This window comes from Megascapheus bottae, chromosome 14, assembly GCF_031878675.1.
Source record: "Megascapheus bottae isolate mThoBot1 chromosome 14, mThoBot2.hap1, whole genome shotgun sequence".
NCBI lineage: Eukaryota > Metazoa > Chordata > Mammalia > Rodentia > Geomyidae > Megascapheus > Megascapheus bottae.
Genome location: NC_143522.1, coordinates 44,060,758 through 44,084,516, shown reverse-complemented (window position 1 = coordinate 44,084,516; position 23,759 = coordinate 44,060,758). Strand labels below are relative to the sequence as shown.

At 36.6% G+C, this 23,759-nt stretch overlaps 1 protein-coding gene across 8 annotated transcripts in view; it reads left to right on the top strand.

Annotated features, from left to right (window-relative positions):
- The window catches only part of Ddhd1 (DDHD domain containing 1), a 59,756-nt gene that overhangs the window by 32,373 nt on the left and 3,624 nt on the right, over nucleotides 1-23,759 (top strand). For 3 of the 8 annotated variants that reach the window (XM_090345107.1, XM_090345104.1, XM_090345105.1), the window contains 9 exons: nucleotides 403-550; nucleotides 2,230-2,336; nucleotides 6,206-6,312; nucleotides 8,863-9,125; nucleotides 9,960-10,035; nucleotides 12,310-12,459; nucleotides 14,456-14,708; nucleotides 15,739-15,930; nucleotides 19,586-19,669. In XM_090345107.1, coding sequence (XP_090201233.1) covers nucleotides 403-550; nucleotides 2,230-2,336; nucleotides 6,206-6,312; nucleotides 8,863-9,125; nucleotides 9,960-10,035; nucleotides 12,310-12,459; nucleotides 14,456-14,708; nucleotides 15,739-15,930; nucleotides 19,586-19,669 — 1,380 coding nt within the window. The remainder of the gene's footprint in view (nucleotides 1-402; nucleotides 551-2,229; nucleotides 2,337-6,205; nucleotides 6,313-8,862; nucleotides 9,126-9,959; nucleotides 10,036-12,309; nucleotides 12,460-14,455; nucleotides 14,709-15,738; nucleotides 15,931-19,585; nucleotides 19,670-23,759) is intronic. The other 5 variants (XM_090345109.1, XM_090345106.1, XM_090345108.1 and 2 more) reach the window with 3 other exon arrangements.

Sequence of the window (23,759 nt, the reverse complement as noted above, 5' to 3'; positions counted from 1 at the left end):
AGCTTTACATATTTTGTGAATTATCTTGTCATATCTTTATCCCATCTTGCTATTTGAATGACTGTCTTTGCAGATGATAAGGTCACTTTGTATACTTTAGGTAATTAATGTATTGTATGTCACATTTTCCCAAGTTTTCCATTTACGTTTTATCTTTGTCTACTGATACTGTAATACAGAAGCTTTTAATCTGACATGTCATTTTTTTTTTCATACTGGCTTTGGACTTTGATGTCATGTCCCGTTCATGTTATATATGCCATTTATCTTACAAAATTTTGTTTCTCTATGTTCAGTGAAATTTCTTTTTTTATATTCTCACTGCTTTTTTTTTTGCTTAAACATCTTAAAATACAGTTTCTCAAAATAAATATTAAACTTGAGTCCTGATTTTTTCCACAGCATCAAGTAGTGGGACCAGACTTCATAGAGGTTATGTGGAAGAAGCCACCTTAGAAGACAAGCCATCACAGACCACCCATATTGTATTTGTTGTTCATGGTATTGGGCAGAAAATGGACCAAGGAAGAATTATCAAAAATACAGCCATGTGAGTTCTTTGATATGCTTGGTATATCTAGTCTGGGATCCAAGCTTTTATCTGAAACATGGGAAAGTATTTTGCTAACGAACCAGGAGTGTTACTTACCTCGTGATTTTATTACTTCATTTTATTCTAAAACACCTTTGTCCAGTTGTACTGGTTATTTTTGTTTGTACATTTAGACTACAAACCACCTAATTTAGGCTTTTCATCACAGCTGGAATTACCAGTGGGTACCACTGGGCCCAGATTCTTCCACTGAGCTAGAGTCTCAGATTTTTCTACCCAGGCTACCCTTGAACTCCAGTCCTCCCAATCTTGGCCTTCGGCTAAAACAACAGGTTCACACCATTGCGCCCAGCTGTTAGTTGACGAGTTTTGTGTATGTATGGGCTGGCCTTGAAGCACACTATTCTTCCTATGTCGGCCTCCCATGTAGCTAGAATTACCCTCACTAGTGTCCTGCTTCAAGGGTTTTTGACAATGCTAGTATAGCATGGTTCAGTAGAGAAAGGATAATGTTCAACAGGTGGAGCTAGGACAACTGATTATCATACCAGAGAATGAAGATGGACTCTGGCCTCCCACTGTATGTAAAAATCAGTTAAAGATGAAACAAAGGGGCCAGGAGTTTGGCCGAGTGGTAGAGAGCTTGCCTAACAAGCGCGAAGACCCAGATTTGATTCCTCAGTACCACATGCACAGACAAAAGCCAGAAGTAGTGCTGTGGCTCAAGTGGTAGAGCTCTAGCCTTGAGAAAGCCCAAGGACAGTGCTCAGGCCCTGAGTTCAAGCCCCAGGATTGGCAAAAAAAAGACTTACTTAGAGCTAAAACTATATAAAGTCTTTAAAGGAAGCAGTAAAAATCTGTTCAATCTTGGATTAGGCAGGTACTGCATCAAAAGTAGAACTACGAAAGGAAAATTAGGTAAGTGAGATTGTATCAAGATTTTTTTAAGCTTTGTAAATAGATTCCTCATGCTATCCCTTTAATGTCATACTCTCCCCTCATAATTTAGAGCAAATCTCAGACACCACATTTTATCCATAAATAGCATATTTCTATGCAATATTGAAGTATCAGAATTTAATGATTTTTAAATTTCAGCATATTTGTTGGTACAATGTTCTCATTTTTCCAGTTGGATGCTACCTACATGTGCTAAAATTCATGTAATTGACACTAAAAGAAGGAAAAAAATCAAATACGTTGGTAACTTAATTTCAAAAATTAAAAATGTAAATTCCTATTAGAGGGAGAATGAGAAAAGGATATATGAATAAATAGGCCACAATTTGAGAATATTTGGAATTGGTGATGGCACAGGCATACTTCATTATAATATCCATTCTGTCTAGAAATTTGCATATATTTAGTATGTAATATATAAGATATATAATAGCATAATATATTAGTATAACATTGTCGTGGGGTTACAGAAGGGTTTATTATATGTATTTTATTGTCGAGGGGTTATAGAGGGGTTACAGTTACATTCTTCAGGTAGTAGGTGCATAGCTTCTCAAACATTGATACCCCTTAAAATAATTCTAAGTTGCTAACTGTATTTAGAAATATAATTGAAAAGGGGGATAACAGGAGAGTGTTTATACCATATAAATACATATGTGAAGTTATTCTCTCAAAGTTGTATTTTGCTTTTATTTATTTGTGTATTTTTTTAGGATGAGAGAGGCTGCAAGAAAAATAGAAGAAAGGCATTTTTCCAATCATGCAACTCATGTTGAATTTCTGCCTGTTGAATGGCGGTCAAAACTTACTCTTGATGGAGGTATATTGCATTTTAAAATTGAATGATACAGCCAATGTCAAATATTTACCAAAGTGAATGCACAAAATTTGTGAAGACTTTTTTTTTCAAGGAACAAAAAAGTCAGTTTTATCTAAGGATATTTTTACTCTTTGTTTTAGATTATTTGAGAAAATATAACTGTTGCCTTTTTTTTAGTGATTTCACTAATTTCACAATATCAATTTCATGTCCTCAAGCCTGTACTCTATAGACTCAAGGTAGAAAAAGCATATGGAAGAGACAGGTATCTTCTAAGAATCTAGGTCTGCATGGTATCAAAGCCCATGTTCGTACAATACTAAACTGCCTCATGATGATTTCCAAGGATTCTTCCAGGTCTATGATGCTGTCTCAAAGTTAGGAATTTCAGTTAGCACTTACCAAACTATGCATGCATTGTGAAGTGTTTAGGGAGGTAGAACAGTTCTGTATTCTGATCTTGGTGGTGATTACTGTACATGCATTAGAACTCATGGTTATTTAATTTTAAAAATAATAAAACTATAACAAACATCAACATACTGTAAAAAGAAATAATGGCTATGAAGAATTGAACACATATGCTTTAAAGGTCATATGGTTGTCTACAAAAGAAATCATTAAAAAATTACTAGCATTGGTGCCAGGAGTTTGACCTAGTGGTAAAGTGCTTGCCTAGCATGCACGAAGACCTGTATTTAATTCCTCGGTAACTCATACATTAAAAGAAAAAAGTCTGGAAGTGGTGCTGAGGCTCTAGTGGTAGACCTCTAGCCTTGAGAAAGTCTTAAGGACAGTGTTCAGGCCCTGAGCTCAAGCCCAGGACTGGCAAAAATAAAAAAATTATAAAAATTACTAGGATTAATAAAATTATGAAAGTTGTAGAACAGTATTTAACAGTATTTATACCAGCAACATATGAATAACATTAAAATGCAGAATATCAAGAAATGATAAGGTGTATATTTATAATTAAAAGGAGACCATTGAGAGATAAATACAACTTAAAGGCTGGAAGTTTGGCCTAGTGATAGAGTGCTTGTGCATTCACGAAGACCTGAGTTCGATTACTTGGTACCACATACATAGAAAAAAAGCCAGAAGTGGTGCTGTGGCTCAGGTAATAGAGCTCTAGCCTTCAGAAAGCCAAAGGACAGTGATCACGCCCTGAGTTCAAGCCTCAGGACTGGAAAATAAAAAAAAGAATAGAGATAAATTCAACATAAACACAAAGATGAATTCAAGAAGTGCTTATTTTTCCCCAAATTTATCTGTAGATTACATGAAATCCTAACCAAAATCCAATAGAGTTTTTCATGATTCTTGACAAAATAATTCTGAAATGATTATAGAGTTGTATCCTATTAGACAGTCAGATCTAATATTTCACTGTTGTAATTAATACAGCTTGGTGCTGATACTGGCTAGGCAAATAAACTAGGGTACCAGAGTAGAGTTCATAAACAGACATGTGCTAATGTAACACCTTTGATACCTGTCAAAGCTGGCATTACGGCTGGGAGTTTAGCCTAATGGTAGAATGCTTGCCTAGCATGCACAAAGACCCGGGTTCAATTCCTTAGTACTACATACATAGAAAAGGCTGGAAGTGGTGCTATGGCTCAAGTGGACTTGAGATCTCAAGTCCAAGGACAATGCTCAGGCCCTGAGTTCAAGCCCCCGAACTGGCAGGAAAAAAAAAAAAAAGGCTGGCATTACTTCTATGAGTGAAAGGATGACCTGTGGTTTCAATGTAGTTGTTGTGTGAGAAAGAAAAAGAAAAGGGGAAGGATCCCTACTTACATACCAGATAAAGAACTTTCCATAGTTTGCAAATGAAAATACCTAGAAACAACTGCATGTCTCTCAAAGGAGTGGTAAATTGTTTTGTATCAATATAGAGGAGAATAAATAACCACATAGCAATAACAATGAATGGATTACAGCCATCAGCAAGGATGGATCTGAATACCATGGCAGGAGCAGTGGAGCTAACACTGTTGAGGATCAGGCAAAATAAAAATATTTAGCACCTGACACATAGTAGTATAAAAGTCATGTACATAATATTTTAACATGAGTAAATATGTAAAAAAAAAGTACATAATCCAAACCTTCTATTAGTGAGATTGTATCTAATAGAAGTCTGAGGAAGAAGTTTGAGACTGGGGATGTAGCTGGTAAAGTGCTTGCTTGCCTCTGGCATGTGTGAGGTTTTGGGTTTAGCACTGAAGGGTGGGGAAAAAATGTTACTGCCAATGGTGAAAGAAGTCCTTGGTCATTTAAAAATATATTATGGTAGACGTCAAAGATACTGGCAGTATTCTTGCTGGTGGTGTGCTGCAGATTGAACCTCGGACCTCAGACCTATTCACATGCTAAGCATGTACTTTGCCACTGTACTACACATCCAAGACAATAGCAGTATTTTTAAGTAAGACATCAGGAATGTGTATTTCTTTAATAATAAAAACATCTTTGCAAATGCATTAAAATGATACTTAAACTTTTCATATGAGCATGGTAGCTATACCTTCTACTTTTGCAACTTAAAAGTAGGCATCAAAGCAGGAGATAGTATACTGTATTAACAGGCATGTTTGATTCTTGTAAAGGGACATTAGTAGCCACTGCAGGTCCTGTTTGGAAATCCCATATACAATTCCCAGGTTTTTGTAAATGTCAGTGTGGGAGACCTTTGACTCTTGTGTTTGTATCTCCTTTTTATGATTCCTGTACTGACCCATGTCTTTTTGAGGAAGGGTGAAAAGAGATTTGAAATAAAAATGTTTCAAAATCAAAAAAAAAAAAAAGCAAGAGATAGTAGCACACACCTATAACCCTAGTACTTCAGGAGAATTAAAAGTTCGAAGAGAATAGGTAAGCTATAAATAGGATCATACAACCTACAGACACAGATTTTCCTTTACATGTTTGAAAGCCTTCTTGTCATTGCCTCCCTGTAATTTCACTGCGTTGTATTAAACTGTAGGGGGGGGGGGGGAAATGCAATAACCTAAGCCCATACAGTGAAAAACAGGAGAAAAATGAAAATCACCATAAACCTTCTGCCTGTCTTGGTGCTTTTTAAAGTAATATTCACCCAAGTATGATGAATACTGTTGCACAATATGAATATTGTAAGCAAAGGTTTTTCTGTGTTTAAAAGAAATGCAATTTTCTGCATCTTTAGTAATTTTAGTAGGTAAATAAACCTTCTAGCTTTACATTTGTTCAGTCAAGAAGTCCGTTCGCTTACTTGCTTTTATGAATATTTATGATTTGATATTTCTTGCCCATAGTCTTTGGTTTACTGAAGGGTAGGTAAAGGCAAGGCCTGGAAAGTCTTCATTTCTATTAGCAGTGCCAGACCTTCCAAATAATTATTACCAGATCCCAAGATACATAGATAAGAAAATTTTTTCATAATGGCTCTTTATCCCTTGATGTTCTTTTAATGTCAAATTTTTTGTCTTTCACTGTTTTGGGGGTGGTATTTTGGTAAAACATTTTTGTGCTCATGCTGAACTTACTCGAAGCCTCACATGCTCCCTTGGCTTTTTCACTCAAGGCTAGTAGCACTCTACACCACTTGAGCTGTACCTCTGGGTCTGGCTTTTTGATGGTTAATTGGCGATAAGAGTCTCAGATTTGTGTGCTTGGGCTGGCTCTTAGCCTAGATCTTCAGATCTTAGCCTCCTCAGTAGTTAGGATTGCAGGCATAAGCAGGAAAGGAAGGTACATTACAGCCAAAGCTGGTCTCATATTTAAATGTGAAATTGTTGTAAGAAAAGTAGTATTTCTCTCAATGCATTTTTCCCAGGAACAAATACCTTCTATAGTTTAATGTTTGTGTTTCATTTTTGTAGATACTGTTGACTCCATTACTCCTGATAAAGTCCGAGGTCTGAGGGACATGCTGAACAGCAGTGCGATGGACATCATGTATTATACTAGTCCCCTTTATAGAGATGAGGTAAGTATTGTGACTGTCCTGTCGCTTCTATAGATGTGCTTAATAAGACTGTGAACGCCCTGCCTTTTAATATTGATGATTTTATCACAAAAGAGAAACTACAGAAATCTCTTTATCTGTAGAGAGCCTATGTTTAATAGTGAATGAATTTGACAATTTTCAAACTAGACATTGAAAGCCCTTAGTAAAATGGATAGTCTTATAGGCGAGGTATTGATTCAAAAATTGTTCTTTGAAAAATGCCATCTTTTATCATTCACATTAATTACATCTGTGATTGTTGTCCTCACTAGAGCTTTAGACACCTAGAAATTTCCTTCTATTGCTTCTATGTGAAAGACATACATTGCCCTGCTGTGTAGTGATTTATATATAGCTCCCACATGGCCGTGTTGCTGAGCCACCACAAATAGCACTAATGTGGGTAAGAGGTAAAAGATTGTTCAACAGAATGAGAGAATTTCTGTCACATCCACCTTGTCCTTTCATTGGAGGATTTGTGTTCTTCAGAGTAACTGACACTTGTTAATTGCCATAATAATCTTCATTAAAAAAAAAAAACCAACCCTGTGAAGTAGACTATTACCGCCCTTATTGGAGGGATAAGGAAAATAATACCAACTGAAATTAGATAACATGCCCAAAGTGTCTTATTTGGCCAGGTATTAGAGGCAGAATTTGAACCAGCTGGTAGAAGGCCATAGCCATGCTGCTTATACTCCTCTCTTGTGTGGTCACAGTGTAGTCAGTCAGTCTGATCACAGTATTTGTAAGTCTAGATGCTCATTTCAGCTTCCCTGATCTTTAATTTTGTCAGTACATACTCGTGGGCACCTACTTTGTTCCAGGCACTGTCTTAACATGGGGCTAATTCACTGTAAAATTACTGCTCAGTAGTGGAAGGACAGGGGAAAAGCACTGCAAGTGTCCAAAAGTAAAATGTTACTTATAAAATTCAGGTAAGATTTATATATATGAACCCATCTGGTAAAAAGTATTTTGAACTTCTAAGAGAACCCAGGAACTTGAAATGAAAATGCCCTCCATGTGGGCTATTCTGATACATCTTGAAAGCGGGAGAACTACTACTCTAAAGCATGGAAGTCCTTAAAGAAATTAAAATACTGACTAAAGAAACTTATACATTTCTCCTTAGAGAGAAAGCATCTTATCCTTCCACATTATCATCTCATGCTACATGGGCTAAATACATTTCACTTGGTTTCAGTAGCTTAATGAGCCCAGAGTATTGCATTATGGAGTTCATAGATGTCAGCTGAATGTCACACTTTCATCCATGACTTTGCTGATCCAGCCATTCTTAAAGTGTATCATTGACTATGCGCAGTAAAAGTTGATGGAAGCTAGTTGTCTCTTGATGTAGAATAACAGTATTAAAAACAAGCCAAACACTGGTGGCTCATGCCTATAATCCTAGCTACTTAGGAAGTTGAGATCATAATTTAAGGCCAACCCAGGCAGGAAAGTCCATGAAACTCTTAATCTCCAGCTAACCACCAAAAGCCAGCGTGGAGCAGAAGTGAAAACAGCAAATCCCTACTCTTTATCAGAGTTGCAGCTAGCATCCCACAGACGTCTAGAAGAAATTGAGTATCAACCTCAAAATGTATAAGCAAGTAAAAGTAATGGTCAAAAAGCAAAAAAGATTTAAAACTCAGGTCAGGAATCAGTGTAAGTTTGAATAACAAAGTATTTTGATTATGTGGAATATTGCAATAGTAATTATTAAAGTTTAATTTCAATGGAAGCAATGTTAAGAAAAATTAGTACTTCCAACATAACCTTGCTTTTTACCCATAAAAATCAAATTTTGACACACATCTATTGCCAACTTAATGGAAATTTGAAATATCAAATAGATTAACATTAGTTTTTATCTAAATCATAATGTCCTTTTGTAGCACTCTTAATTATATAAATATATATGATAATATATATGCTATAAACGCAGATATTCATTTTCTAAATGTATGACTAAATATCACAAGGTATAAAAATTAAGGATTGAAGCCTGCCACCAGTTATTCATGCCTATCTCCTAGTCACTTAAGAAGCTGAGATTCAGAAGATCAGTTTGAGGCCATCCTGCAAGAAAAGCCCACAAGACTCCAAAATAACTAAGACTTCTAAAATAACTAGCAAATCAAGCTAGAGGCATGGTTGAAGTGGTAAAGCACTAGCTGTGCAAGCAAGTTGAACAAGTGTAAAGTCCTGACTTCAAACACCTGTACTAGAAAAATATATATTCATAGTGTGTGTGTATGATGTAGGGGAAAGCTGCAGTTACTAGAATCTACAGGGAACATGTTTTCTTAATCTTCCAGCCTGCACAATGATCTGTGTGTGGGCTCTCTGCCTGTATGTTCTGTAGTAATTGTAAAGATTGTAATGTTATGTATGCCTTTCTTTCTGCAAGTTCATAAAGCAAGTTCATCTGATAACCTACATTTGATCAGAAGTGTTTAAAACAAGACTTATAGCACTCAGTGATAACTAATATATTTTTTTTTTATTTTGTATTTCATACAGCTAGTTAAAGGCCTTCAGCAAGAGTTGAATCGGCTGTATTCCCTTTTCTGTTCTCGGAACCCAGACTTTGAAGAAAAAGGGGGTAAAGTCTCAATAGTGTCCCATTCCCTAGGATGTGTCATTACTTATGACATAATGACTGGCTGGAATCCAGTCCGACTCTATGAACAGTTGCTTCAGAAGGAAGAAGAGTTGCCTGATGAACGCTGGATGAGTTATGAAGAACGACATCTTCTTGATGAACTCTATATAACAAAACGACGGTAATGTATCTTGGTTTGGGAAAATAATTTAAATTGTCTTTATATAATTACTACACCCCTTAGAAAACTTACGGCTCTGATTGTTCAGGATACAAAGATTACTAGATAATGTGCTTGATCAAGCAAAAGATCTAATTTTCATGCCAAATATGTGCATTTTTCTGTAGCATAAAATTGATTTTCCTCTTCATTTTCCTTCTGTCTCTTCCCTTACAACTAGTTAGGAATGAAATCTAAAACTTAATTCCAAGCTAAGTCTGTACAAAACCTTTACTGAAAATGTTTGCTAGTTTGCAATCCCTCATTGGTCTTTAAAAGGAGATTTCAGGGCCGGAAATGTGGCCTAGTGATAGAGTGCTTGCCTAGTGTGCACAAAGCCCTGGATTCAGTTCCCTGGTACCACATACACAGGAAAAAACTGGAAGTGGTGAGTGACTCAAGTGGTAGAGTGCTAACCTTGAGAAAGCCCAAGAACAGTGTCCAGGCCCTGAGTTCAAGCCCCAGGACTGGCAAAAAAAATAAATTATTTAAATTAAAAGCCTTTTTACTAAAAGAAGAAAATGCCAATTTGCCTAGCAAGTCAGTGGTAGATCATTTGTCTAGCATGTACAGACTCTTGAGTTTTATCCTTAACAGAAGAAAAGACAATTATCACAGGAGTAGTTTTATTTGCTGTGTTAGAAATTTTAATTTGTCCACTGTGTGGCGCAACATGTGCATTTATTAAAAATTGTTAACAGGAATCAGTAGGGGTTGGTAATGCTTTGTAAACTAATAAGCATCTAATGTAATGCTATCACTGTGCACTTGTGTGTAATCTCATACCACTTCCAGGCTAAGGGAAATAGAAGAGCGGCTACATGGACTGAAGGCATCATCTATAGCACAAACACCTGCCTTAAAATTTAAGGTAAGGAAAAAGCGAGGCATTTTTTATTCTCACAATACTCCTTAAATATTTAAACATGATTTATGGCACAAATCAAAGTTTAATTACGAGTCAGTACTGAAAACTTACTGTGTAATGGACGCTGTTTCTGAATAGTGCAAAGAAAAGAATGGACAAGATGACATTTGGTCCCTGGGGACATGGAATATTGTATTACCAGTGCCATTAGCTGTCCACAGAATGATGTGTGTAAGAGAGAGAGGAAGAGTTAAGAAGTGGCATTTACAGTTGTCCTAAGTAGATTAAATTTGGCCAAGTGCTTCTCTGTGTACAAGCTGTATAAAACCAGGTGTGGAGAAATGCACTTCATAGAGGAATCAGGAGTATAGAGGAAGACACATTGAGAAAACACTGTTTGGATCAGTGGCACAAAAAGAGAAATGGAAATGCATCAACAATGATTCCAGAAAGGAAAGCTCACATTTCAGTCAAAAACACTGACCTAAGACTGGCCATTATGGCTGGAATTCAGCATGGAGTCTGTGGGACAGCAGGAATACTTAAAAATAAATATGATTTGAAATGGACAGTGAACCAGAATGGCCTGCTGAAAGCAATAGTTTAGGAAACGCCAAAGTGCAGAGAGGTCAACAATGACTACCCTTGGAAAGAACGTACCAGTAGCAGAATAAACTGACTGAATAAATACGTCAGAGATTTCTAGCTAAACAACGTACCGTATTCCTTGTTCTTGTAATCTGCTGCTTCTGTCCATGAAATGTTATATATAGGTTGAGATAAAATGAGCTGGGCACAAGTGGCCATGCTTATAATCCAAGCTACTCTAGTGGCTGAGTTCTGAGGATTTCAGTTCAAAGCCAGCCTAGGCAGCAAAGTCTGTGAGACTTTCATTTCCAATTGATCACCAGAAAAAGCCAGTAGTGGAGGTGTGGCTAAAGTATGTAGAGTTCTAGCCATGAGCACAAAAGCTCAGAGACAGTGCCCAATCCCTGAGGAGTCTCAAGTCCAGCACACATTCGCATGCATGCGCATGCACACACACACGCACACACAGTTGTAAAACCATACAGATACAAATTCTTTCCATAGGAATTTTGTTTGAGATAGATCTTTGGTAGGTACTGCAGGCTAACCTCAAGCTAAGGATCATCCTGCATCAGCTTCCCAAAATAGATGTGCACCCCCTATCCAGTTTGATTCAGGAATAAAAATGGCAGTTCTGAGGACTAAACTAGACAAATAGTATAGCACTTACACATTCCCAGCTCCAGAAAAAAATTTACTAGAATTTTTATTGAGTCTGTCTCTGTGGTTTACAGAATTTTCGTTTAGCTTTTAGCTTTCTTTTTGTTTGTTTTTTACTGAAGTGTTGGGTTAGCCCACTAAGTATATTGCTGTCAGAATTTCATATTATATAACTAGAACTTACGTGCTGTACTAGAGTATCCTTCTGATGTATAACCACATGTTGTATAACATGAATTTAAATTATTAGAGAAAATATAGAAATCTAAGGGGGGAAAAACAAGATGAGGGGAGGGGTAGGGGTGGAAATGGGGACAAAAACATGGGAAGAGGTAGCAATGATTGTTAAGAAATGTACCTTCTATCTGGCGAATATAATGTAACCCTTCTATTAATTATAATAAAAAAAGAAATCTAGAGTTATAATAAGCATATCTAATGAACTGCCAAATCATATCTAGGACTCCACAGTTCTAAAGGAAACAAATTATTCCATGCCAATAACTGAGAATGAATTGCCTTTCCTAGTGTAGATGTTAGCTCTATAATAATTGGCTGCCCTCTGTGCTGCCCAGCCGAGCCAGCATGTCCACCCGGAAAAATAATAATAATAATGAAGTTCTCCTGGGTGCTAGTAGTTTATGCCTATAATCCCAGCTACTCAGGAGATCTGAGGATTACAGTTTGAAGCCAACCCAGGCAGGAAAAGACTATGAGACTCTTAATTCCAATTAACCTCCAAAAGGCTGGAGCTGTGACTCAAATAGTAGAGCACCAAAGCCTAGAGCACCAAAGCTCAGGGATAGCACCCAGGCTCGGAATTCAAGGCCAAGAACCAGCACAAGAAAAAGAAAGAAAATTTTCTTTGAAATAGATTATTTTAGAATAATTAGTTGGCATATAATTAAGCAATGCAGATATCATATAAGCACTGATTAATTTACTTAGAGATATTGTATTTTCACATTTTGAAACGTGTCATTCTGTGATCCTACTGAAAAATAACATTTGTGATGCTTTCTACTTCAGGTTGAGAATTTCTTCTGTATGGGATCCCCACTAGCAGTCTTCTTGGCATTGCGTGGCATTCGACCAGGAAACACTGGAAATCAAGACCATATTTTGCCTAGAGAGATTTGTAATCGGTTACTAAACATTTTTCATCCTACAGATCCAGTGGTGAGTTACCATGTAGTTTGTTTTTTTCCTCAATGTTATCTTGTTCCTAAAAGAATCTATACCAGTGCCCTTTGAATGAAGGAATCTGATTTATTTGCAGAAGTTCATATTCTTAAAACATTTACATCTTGGTTTTTTAGGATTCATGAAATAAAATATCTAAGATATAATGTTTATGGTGGATTTATAACATTAGAACATAATATAAAATTATTATCTTAGGACAATTAATCAAAATGATCAAGTCTCCTCAACTCCCAAATGTTCACCAGCTTTAATACCAGTAATAGAGAAGCCATCAGTCTTAAAAGTCTGCCTGTAATACTTTGTTCTCTATCCTACTATATTGAAATGTGTTTGATAAATCCTTTCTAAAATCAATATTAATCATGAAAAGGTGAAACTTTTAACATAATAAAAGTGTTCAATGCTGAATTTTTATTGTTGTAAATGATGTTTTTAAATGTAAGCACTCCAAGAATCTGCATCCAGGTATAAACAGCCAAGATTTTTTTTTAAGTAAAAAAAAAAAATGGCTTGCAGAGGGCTGTATCTCAGTGATTGGAATGCATGAGTTGACTGAACCCTGAGTTCAGTTCCCTAGTATGACAAAGATAGATAGGTCGGCAAGTAGATAAATATGGGGGCAGATCTAATCTAACAGATTCAAATAGTGAAAAAAACTTTTAAATATTACTTTCATTATAATTATATAAAGTCTTTTGAAAGATCTTTAGTACCAAATAAGTATAACATTGAATAACTACTCCAATATTAAAGACTCACAATATCCAAACTGAGGAAGTAAACTTCTGGCTAGTTCTGGTGTTGCAAGTTTGTGTAATCCCAGCTACATAGGGAGAGATGGGAGGATTGACAGTATGGACAAAAAAGTTAACATGACCCTCTCTAAATAAATGATACCAGCTACATGGGAGGAAGATGTAGGATTGCAGTCCACAGCTGGGCCAGAGAAAAAGCATAAGAATCTGCCTAAAAGATAAAAGCTAAAAGGACTAGAGTTTGACTCAAGGCCCAGAGATCAAACATTAGAACATAATACAGTATACAGAACCATCACAAAAAAGAGGGGTGGGGAAGGAATGGAAAGGAAAGAAGAACTGGAAATAAATTTCAAATACAATTCTGATAGACTGTTATTATGTACAAATACAGCTACACAGTCTTGGCGTTTTATCCATTCTCTTTAATAGACATTTCACCAATTCTCCTATAACTTCAAAGTGCACTTGAGTTCAGAGGTGAACGCTGTGGCTTCTTTAAACATCTTGGGTTTGTTTGGTGCTGAGGCTTGAACCAGGGCTTTGTGCACACTAAGCATTTAACCACTGAAGTATACCATCAGCCCTTGCAATTTTTTCTAATGTTTTTAATAGTTTATGAGAATTGTGCAAGGCAGTTTTTACAAACGTCTGTTCTTCCTCACATCCTGTAAGAAACAGTCCTACCTCCTTTCTATACAGTTTTGAAACCCTGTGACCCAACCAAGCACCAAGCAGTTGATCAGTGACAGAGAACAGATCAAAACATTGCATTTGTGCTGTGTCGTCCCTATTCACAGTAACCAAGGGGGCTTTTGTTCACAGCTGATGAATGCTGTCACTATATTAATCTGTAAACTAGATTTAATAAGATCACCATTTGCTATGTCAGCTTTATGAGGCTGGTATAAATCCAATTGTTAGATGATATCAGAACATAATAAAAATTACCTTCCTCTGAAAAACAAATCAGAGGAAGCTGTTAGCCAAGACTAACAGCCATTTTTGTTCATGACCTCATTATCAAGAATATAGAGTTAGACCAACTACAAATTACTAACAGTGAATAACTAGAAGAACGTGTTTGGAATGTCCATTTTTAAATTCCCTCTCTGAGTTCTACTTAGCATGCAGTAGAATAAACAATAAACAGTTTACCAAAGTCCAAGCATTGTGCATTAATGTTGTGTTTCTCTGAATTTTTTTAAATCAAGGCTTATAGATTAGAACCATTAATATTGAAACACTACAGCAACATTTCACCTGTCCAGATCCACTGGTACAACACTTCAAATCCCCTACCTTATGAGCATATGAAGCCAAGCTTTCTCAACCCAGCAAAAGAATCTACCTCAGTTTCAGAGAATGAAGGCCTTTCATCCATACCAAGCCCCGTGACCTCACCAGTTTTACCACGCCGACACTATGGAGAATCCATTACTAACATAGGCAAAGCAAGCATATTAGGTAATTTCTCTTCACTATTCCTTACCTGTGACTATGTGTACATGCTCCATTTGGCAGAGTTGGTGATACTCCATTACCAAACTTGAACAGTCTCCTAGGATTAATTACTCTCTGCTTGTTCATAGTTGAGGGCCAAAAACTTTTAAAATTATCTGATTAGGTCTTCCAGTTTTAGATGTGAAGCTGCTGGAAGAACAAAGCATTGTTCTGAGCATCAAGTCCCTTATTTTAATCTTAGCCCTTCCACTTAGTGGGGTATCTTGGGCAGGTTCTTTCGTTTATGCTTTAACTTCTTCACTTATGAGAAAGGTCAAGGCTACCCCACACACAATTCTTCGTTCTAAAAGTTCTCTCATACAGTGTGCTTCCTAGGACAGCAAGCATATTTATTGCTTTGTGAGTGGTTTCCAGTGTACTTATCACAAAATTTGGCATGTCACTGAAACAATGTGCCACTTGAATTTGTCCTTGCCTTTTGGTTTATGCTTTTAACATAGAATGCCACAAGGTGGCACTATTTATTTCACATTCAGAGGTTTCAATTTTTTTTTAAACCTGGCTACTCAACTTTATTAATAATTATATGTTATCAATAATGACTGTTTACCCATGTAAGTAATATGGTTCTTTTACCAGAGGTTTTAATCTTACTAAATATTTCAACTCAATAACAAGGGTCAACTAAATACAATGGCATTTGTATGCCTTTGATTTTATGTTCTTTTTATTTAGTTGTGCAAAGGGGTTGCCATTCAACAAAGCAGTTTATGAATGCAGGGCCTCTTGATCAATGTCGCCCCTGATTGCATGTTCTTATAAGTTGTATTCTTATTTATATAATTTTCCCTCTTTTCAACACTTTTTATTTAGAAACCTACAGTATAAATTCTAATTTTCTTATGTCTCCACCCTGGAAAAACATAACCAGGGCCTGATTCTCTCTGCCAGTTAGCTGTAATTATGGGTGTGCTCTTCAGCTTGAAATGTGGTGTGATTCAGCAGAATGACTGCCCTGTTTTGTGAAATGCAGGGGCTGCTAGCATCGGAAAGGGACTTGGAGGAATGCTGTTCTCAAGATTCGGACGTTCGTCCACATCACAGCCATCTGACCCCTCAAAAGACTCCATGGAAGATGAGAAGAAGCCGGCTTCTTCACCTCCTACCACTACTGTGGCAACCCAGACCCTTCCACATAGCAGTTCTGGCTTTCTTGATTCTGCATGTTAGTTCAAACATTCTTTTCTTGAGTTCATCCTGTTACCTTTCTAAAACTCAAAGGCAGGATAATTTAAGCTATCAACACTAGCAGTCCAGTCTAGAATCTGAAGTATATGTGATCATGCCCCACCCCCAGCATTACCACCCCAAACCAGGGCTTAAACTCGGGGCCTGGGTGCTGTCCCTTGGCTTTTTCACTCAAGATTGCTCCACCACTTAAGCCACTTCAGCTTTTGTCTGGTTAATTATACTTTTCTACCTTGGCTGGCTTGGATCCTTAGATCTCAACCTCCTGAGTTGTTCAAATTCCAAGTATGAACCACTGGTCCTCAGTAACTTTAGCTTTTAAGGATGAAACAAACTACCTCCCAGAGCCAGACGCTGGTGGCTCACACCTATAATCCTGGCTATTCAGGAACCTAAGATCTGAGGATCACAGTTCAAAGCCAGCTGGGGCAAGAAAGTCCTTGAAACTCATCTCCAATTAAGCACCAGAAAACTGGAAGTGAAGTGGTCCTGTGGCTCAAAGAGCACTAGCCTTGATCAAGAAAAGAACTTAGGGAGAGTCCCAAACCCTGAGTTCAAGCCTCATGACCCACCAAAAAAAAAGAGAGAAAGGCTTCCCAGGTAAATGCAGTTTCCATGCTACATTTGTGAATGAATAGTTAAATCAAGGCGTTGTGACATAATGGTTTAAAATACAAAGAATAAGTAAATCTATTTGAGGTAAGTGTGTACCCTAGTCTTCTCAAATAATTAATTCATATCTGTGCTGTATGTAGTCCTGAGACTGTTGTAAACTTTTGTGTGGAAACAGTCCTGATACTGATCCCACAGCTCCCTTCATCCAGCCTGAAGACCTTCAAAGCTTAGCAATTTTAGGTCTGCTGCTTGGTTTCTCATTCTATCCCAGCTATCTAGTCTGAAGTAGGTTTTCAAAATGAAGTGATTGGGTAATTAAACTGAAATTAACATTAGAATGAAATTTTCATTTTTTTCTCCAGGGAACTTACAAAGTTTAATCTTGGATAGCTGTGAAACACTAGTACCTTTAGCATGTATTTACTTCTGAATATCTATACTTAGGCTTTTTTTTTTTTTTTTGCCAGTCCTAGGCTTGAGCTCAGGGCCTGAGCACTGTCCTTGAACTTTCTCAAGGCTAGAGCTCTACCACTTGAACCTCAGCACCACTTCCACCTTTTTTTTTTCTATCTATGGGTACCGAGGAGTTGAACCCGGGTCTTCGTGCATGCTAAGCAAGCACTGTACCACTAGGCCAAACTCCCAGCCCCATAGGCATTATTTTTAAATGTCTAGTACAATTAAGTTAGTACGTAAAAATATTAGCTTTTCTATTGACAGATGAGAAGAAACTTTCCAAAGCTAGCTATTCGTTTTCTGTAGCAAGAGGGAAACTTAACACTAAAAATTTTTAAACAGATTTTAGTTTTTTTCTTACATTGTCTTCTTACTATGTGTGCTACTCTAAATTTTGAAATCTCGCCATCCATAAAGTGTGTTATAAAGGAAGTAAGTTTCTCTGTCACAGCTCTAGAGACTGGCTAGTTCTTCTGTAAGTCATCTCATTCTGGGATGAATTATCACTAAGGTTTGGCATTCCTAGGTGGCCATTAACAGTTTGATCTTAGTATCTGAACACTATCTGGAAAATTCTTTTTAGATTTCGGGGTGTGTGTGTGTGTGTGTGTGTGTGTGTGTGTATGTATGTATTAGTCTTGGGCCTTGAACTCAAGAGTCTAGTTGATGTCTAAGCTTTGTTGCTCAAAGCTAGCCCTCTACCACTTGAGCCATGTTTTGGTGGTTAATTACATACAGAAGTCTAGGGACTTTCCTGCCTAAGCTGGCTTCAGACCATAATCCTGATCACTGCCTCCTGAGTAGCAAGGATTATAGAGATAAGCCACCAAAACCATCATCTCTTTTAAAAGTCTCTTTAGGTTTTGGTATTTGTATAAATTTCAGTTTTACAAGTTCCATACTATTACTGACTTAGGTTCTCACTCTTACTTCATCTCAAAAGTATGAACCCTAACTTCTCAGGAAAATTAACTTGAGTTTTATAAGGTTGCAGTTTAAAAGTGATAGTTCCTTGCAATACTGTTAATATACAACAGTGGTGCAAGAGTTCATGAGAGAGCATGAAGAATAAAGGAAGAAGTTGGCCCCCAACTTCTATGTGAAAATACACATAGAATCTGTTGGTTTGATGGGAAAAGAACTTGTTTTATTTGCTATTTAATGTATTAATCTCAAAATAATATGGGCCAGGAGCAAAGCTTAGTAGTAGAGTGTTCACCTAGCATGCATGAAGCCCTGGGTTCAATTTCTTGGTTCCACATACGCAGAAAAAGCCAAAAATGGTGCTGTAGCTCATGTGGTAGAGCACTAGCCTTGAGCAAAACATGTCCAAGGACAGTGCCCCCGCCCTGAGTTTAAGCCCCAGGACTGGCAAAAAAATATAAATAAAAAGAAAGCTATTTCTTCTAAAATCGTAGTAGCAGGGATACTAAGCTTCACAAAATACATATTACAAATAATGGGCAAGTGCTGGGCCATTGAACTATATCCCCTTGCCATAGTCTCTCTTTCTTGCATGTAAATTGTTTGCTAGTCCTAATGATAAATTTGTCATAGTCCCAATTAAATCTGACCTAAGTATGTCTTTGTTTTATATGGGTATGTGTGTGTCCAGATAGAGGTATATAGCTATTAAAATTGTATTCCTGCTTTAGTAAATGTCTGCATTTTAAATCAAAGCCCCAAGATTTGGTATACTAATTCTTTGACTGCTTCAATGTAATTCTGACCTAGATGAATTCTTTATATTATAACTTCTATCTTGGCTGTATCTTGAAAATCCTAACACTTTCCTACCTTAAATCATCTTATGGACTTTGGTCATTGTGATTATTAGGGGACTGGCTTCCTTTCTTCCATTCTTTCTTCAACTTAGCTTTGATTCCCTCTGTTCTGGATAGTCCCAACCCTAGAGCTACTGTTTTGATTCTCTTACTGTCTAAGGGTAAGAAGGACATGGACTATGCCTTCAGATTTATCAAGCTTTCACTCTCTGAAGAGTGTTTTCAGTTGAACTCATCTTTATTTTCATCAAGTTAGTATGTCTTATGTAACTAATCTTCTTTAACTATGTCTTATGTAACTAGTTTTCTTTTGAAAAGTTCCAGAGTTTTCTTTTGAAAAGTTCCAGAGTTTCATTTCTTAGGCCCTTGTCTATAACATGTTAAGGGCGGGAGGGAAGATAAGTTTCCTCCAGCATCATTTTTATCTGTGTTAAGACTAAAGTAGCCAATTTAGAACTATCTAGCTAGGTATTAACAGATTATAACATTATACTTCAAAGTTTAATTATGCTTACGTTTTCCATGAAAGAGCTCGTCACAAAAAGCAGTTGAGTATACATTTTAGGCAGTATTAGAGATTCAGCCCAAGGTTTAGTGGTTGTTAGGCAAGAGCTCTAACCATGCCTTCAACAAGAGCATACTTCTTTATGTATGCTATGCTTAACCAGCTTAGTCAGAAATATATTATTCTAAATTTTGGCCACTGCACCATTGAAGGCCATTTTTAACAGTCAGCCTCATCTTTACAGCATCTTGTTTGTTTGTTTGTTTTCACAGATTTCAGACTTCAAGAATCGTTCTATTATCTCCCACAACTTCTTTTTCCGGAAAATGTAATGCAGAATAAAGATAATACCCTCGGTATGGTATATGTTAGGAATAGCACTCAGCATACTATAGAAAACAATCTACTTAAGAGTTCTACTCATCTAAAAAAGAAAATGGGATCCGTTTCTATATAAAATAGACTTCAGTGTTACCATTACTATTTTGTATTTACTCTTATATGACAGTATTCCTAAAAACGGGGTATTGTCTAGCCATTTAATGTGCTAAAATATATGGTCCTCGTGTATTTTTCTACTAAGAGTGAATCTTAAGGTGTCAAGAAAGGCATTAGGCCAGTTTATTTTCATAAAGGCCTCAGAAAGGGTTCATGATTCTTCAAATGTAATGTACTTACCAGTATGAAAATATCTCATTTCTAGTCATTTCACACATTAACACTTAGGGTTATAGCTTTTTTATATCTGATAACTGGTTCCAATAAAAATACTTAATGTACTTTTATGGATATAGATTTACTTTAAGAATAATATTAGATATGGAAGGTATTTTCCATTTTTTAATTTTTAGCCTACTTTAAATGTATCACTAAAGGATTAATTTTTTAATTAGTGTTGAGAATGGTACACAGTTTCTAGGATTCTACTAATCTAAATCCCCAAGCTCTTAAGGATTAACCTTAACGGGTTAAATTATTTTTATTTTACATTTTTATTTTCACAGCTTCTCGCTCCTGTTTTTAATACTGAATTTTGTTTTTAGTGAAGAAAAAAAAAGCATGTTCAGGGTTAATTTATAAAGTTTATTTGATAATTTCTTTTTTGTGGTTTTGAGTTGCTCTTGGTTTGGGGTTTTAGTTCTTTTAACAAGGTCTTACTATGTAGCCCACAGTAGCACTGAGCCCAAATATCCTCCTGTCTCAGCCTTCCAAGTGTGAAAATTATATGTCATTACCCCAGCTCTATCTGACCATTTTCATGATTTTTTTCAGTTATCAAAAGGCACCATTTTTTGCCAGTCCTGGGGCTTGAACTCAGGCCCTGAGCACTGTCCTCGGGCTTTCTCAAGGCCTAGTGCTCTCCCACTTGAGCCATAGCATCACTTCCGGCATTTTCTGTATATGTGGTACTAAGGAATCAAACCCAGGTCTTCATGCATGCTAGGAAAACACTGTTAACAAATAGGCCAAACTCCCAGCCCTGAAAAGCACATTTTTTTGTTACAAGCTCCAGAATGTTTTAGTATAATACATTGTGGGTTGCTGCATAGGGGAGCCTATGTTCAAGTAGGGAAGGAAGATAATTATATCATTGTACGATGGTATGTAGTAAGCCACATAACAGGAGTTCCAGATGAAAAGACTGTCCATTCTGAGGAATGAGAAATTGTGCTTTCACCTGACAAATTGCTTTCACACCATAGAAGAATTAAGATGTAGACATGGAGACATGAAAGATACTGCAGGGAGAAAGACCACAGGGTTAATAATGCCTGTGGGATTCAGAAAAGTCTCAGTTTAGTTGAGAAGAACCTTAGATGAGTGGAAGGAAAAAGTTCTGAATGTTATTGGAAATATTTATTAAACTAGATTGTAGAGATCCATCAAATCTGGCCATTTTCTGGAGGTTTTTACTCTATATAGCTTGTTAATCATCAGCTGTTGGGAACCTAGAATGTCTTCCAGGATAAATGTACTCTTAAGGGAAAAAAAATGGACAGAAATGACAACTGATTATAAAACTCATTTAGGAATTTTTGTTACTATTTTAAGTGAAGAATATTTTTGGAACAGTGATAATTCATAAATTGTGACTATTCCTTGTCTGATACCAAGCCATATGAGATTTATAGCTGCTCTGGAATAGGACAAAAGTAGCTTATATTGAATCATTGTTCTTCTGACTGAATCTTTCAAGAACCATCTAGAAGCATAAATTATCCTTGGAAAGTACATTCACATATTTTTTAAAAGGCCAAATGTTTTACTTGCAAAAACAATATCTTTATAAGAGTCACTACATTTTTTAAATTTTTTCTCCAGGAAAGTTGAAGTGCTTCTATGAAATATAAGATGCTTATTTTATATTCATATACCTTATTTTCAGTTTCACATCCATGTTGACAGACCTCATACATAGAATTCTCTAGTGGAATAATGCAGTACTAACGATAGATGGCTCACCTTCATGTATGGAGATTGAAGACACAGTGCTTTGGAGAGTAGGCAGGAAATAAGCCATGTGTGTTACTCCTCAGAAAGAAAAAAATCTGAGTTTGTATAAGCAAAGAGCTGATGTCTATCTAAATCACAGCTTTTCTTAGCTTTAATTTTCTTTAACTTTCAAGAATCCCATTCTATCTTTGTAGATGAAGAACTTTTAACATTTCTTCATTTGAAAGAGGGCTAAAGAAGAAAAGGTATTTATCTCCTTTTTGACCCCAAATCAGCTAGACAAAGCTGTATCCGTTTTTGGTATTATAATAACGAGAAAGTCATACTTGAACCCTGGCCAAGAGCATATTTCACATCATAAAGAGAATGATGCTGCTCTACAGACCATCATTCTGTTGAGGATTCTTGATCCACACAGGAGAAAGGTAGATGAGGATAAACCAGGCTACCTCATTCCACCTGTCCTTCCAGTCACCAGCATAGATGTGAGTTAACAGCATTGAGAGCCAGACTACTGGAAGTAAACCTTTCAAGGAGGATAAGAGACTAGACAGGTTCATCAGGAAAAGGGTATTTATCTCATTCTTGTCCAGTTAGTTCCACCAAAGACAGATGGAAAAGGATAGGGAGATGCAGTCTTGAAAATTAGGGTCCCAATGGGGAGTAAAATGGTAATGGCATGTAATAGGAAAGTAATTTCACATCTGAGTGTCTACCTGGAAAGGCCATGTTAAAGACAGTGACATATTAAATATGAGTCATTTTCTGGTGCTGTCAAATAACACTAATGTTAGGGGAAAAATCTGGGTGAGAGTTTTAGCTGAATAGTTTTGGACTAGGAAGACATTTGAAAGTAAGTTCTTAAAATTTATAACTTGTCTTTACCAGTCTTAACATTGATTACTCTCTCATCTGTGTTCTTTTTTTCCCCTGTAAACAATTTCATCTTGGTTCCTCTTCATTGTGCCTGAGAATTCTAACTTCCGCTTCCTTTTTCATCTGCCAGTCTGTTGTCAGTACTTGAATGTGCCCCAAATACAATACATAAAACCAAAGAAGACAAAAGATTAAAGATTAAGAAATCCCTGCCTCACAGGTCTACATAGATTCCAACTGCTCTGACTTATGGTTTAACTTGTTTTAACTATAGGTAAAAAAAAAAATAGAAGACATTTGTAAACAACCTGTGTATTCTATAAGTATTATAGACAAATAGGCATTATATTACTTTAAAAACTCCTCTAAAAATACATGGATAGATCCTTGAACCTTTTTTTAAAGACGCATAATTGAATAGAAAAAATAATTACAAATTTTCAAATTGCCCAGTGGTATTACCACAAAATACCTGCTTAGAAATTTGTATTAATTAGAGCTGGGAGAGTGGGCTAGTGGTAGAGTGCTTGCCTAGCATGCAGGAAGCCCTGGATTTGATTCCTCAGTACCACATACAAAGAAAAAACTGGAAGTGGTGCTGTGGCTCAAGTGTCGTAGAGCATTAGCCTTGAGAAGGCCCAAGGACAGGCCTATGCCCTGAGTTCAAGCCCCAGGACTGGCCAAAAAAAAAAAAAAAAAGAATTAAGCACATGTATTGTTTCCAAAGTGATAGGATTTTCTCTGTGTGTCTGCCAAATGCCCAGTATAAAGCAAAACCCAGTTTTTCATTCCAGCCTTCTTGATTTTTGCTGGATTTTGCATTTAACTCCTTTTGCATTCAAACAGAGAAGAGATTTCAAGAAATGGGCATTTTTGTCTTGTTTATAAGGTAGACCCTACAAAATACTATTGGAAGGAAGGACTTGACCTATATAACTCTGTCCTCAAACAGCTGAGGGCAGAGCTTGAGGAAGAGCTGGCTCATTGATCGTTTCTAAAGATCAAAATGTCTTCCTCCACTCTCTTGAGTATTGAGATTATGGGTATATGCCACCACACTTGGCATATACCCAGTAAAGTTTTGTTAGAGCATTAGTTTGTTGAAGTAATTTTTCC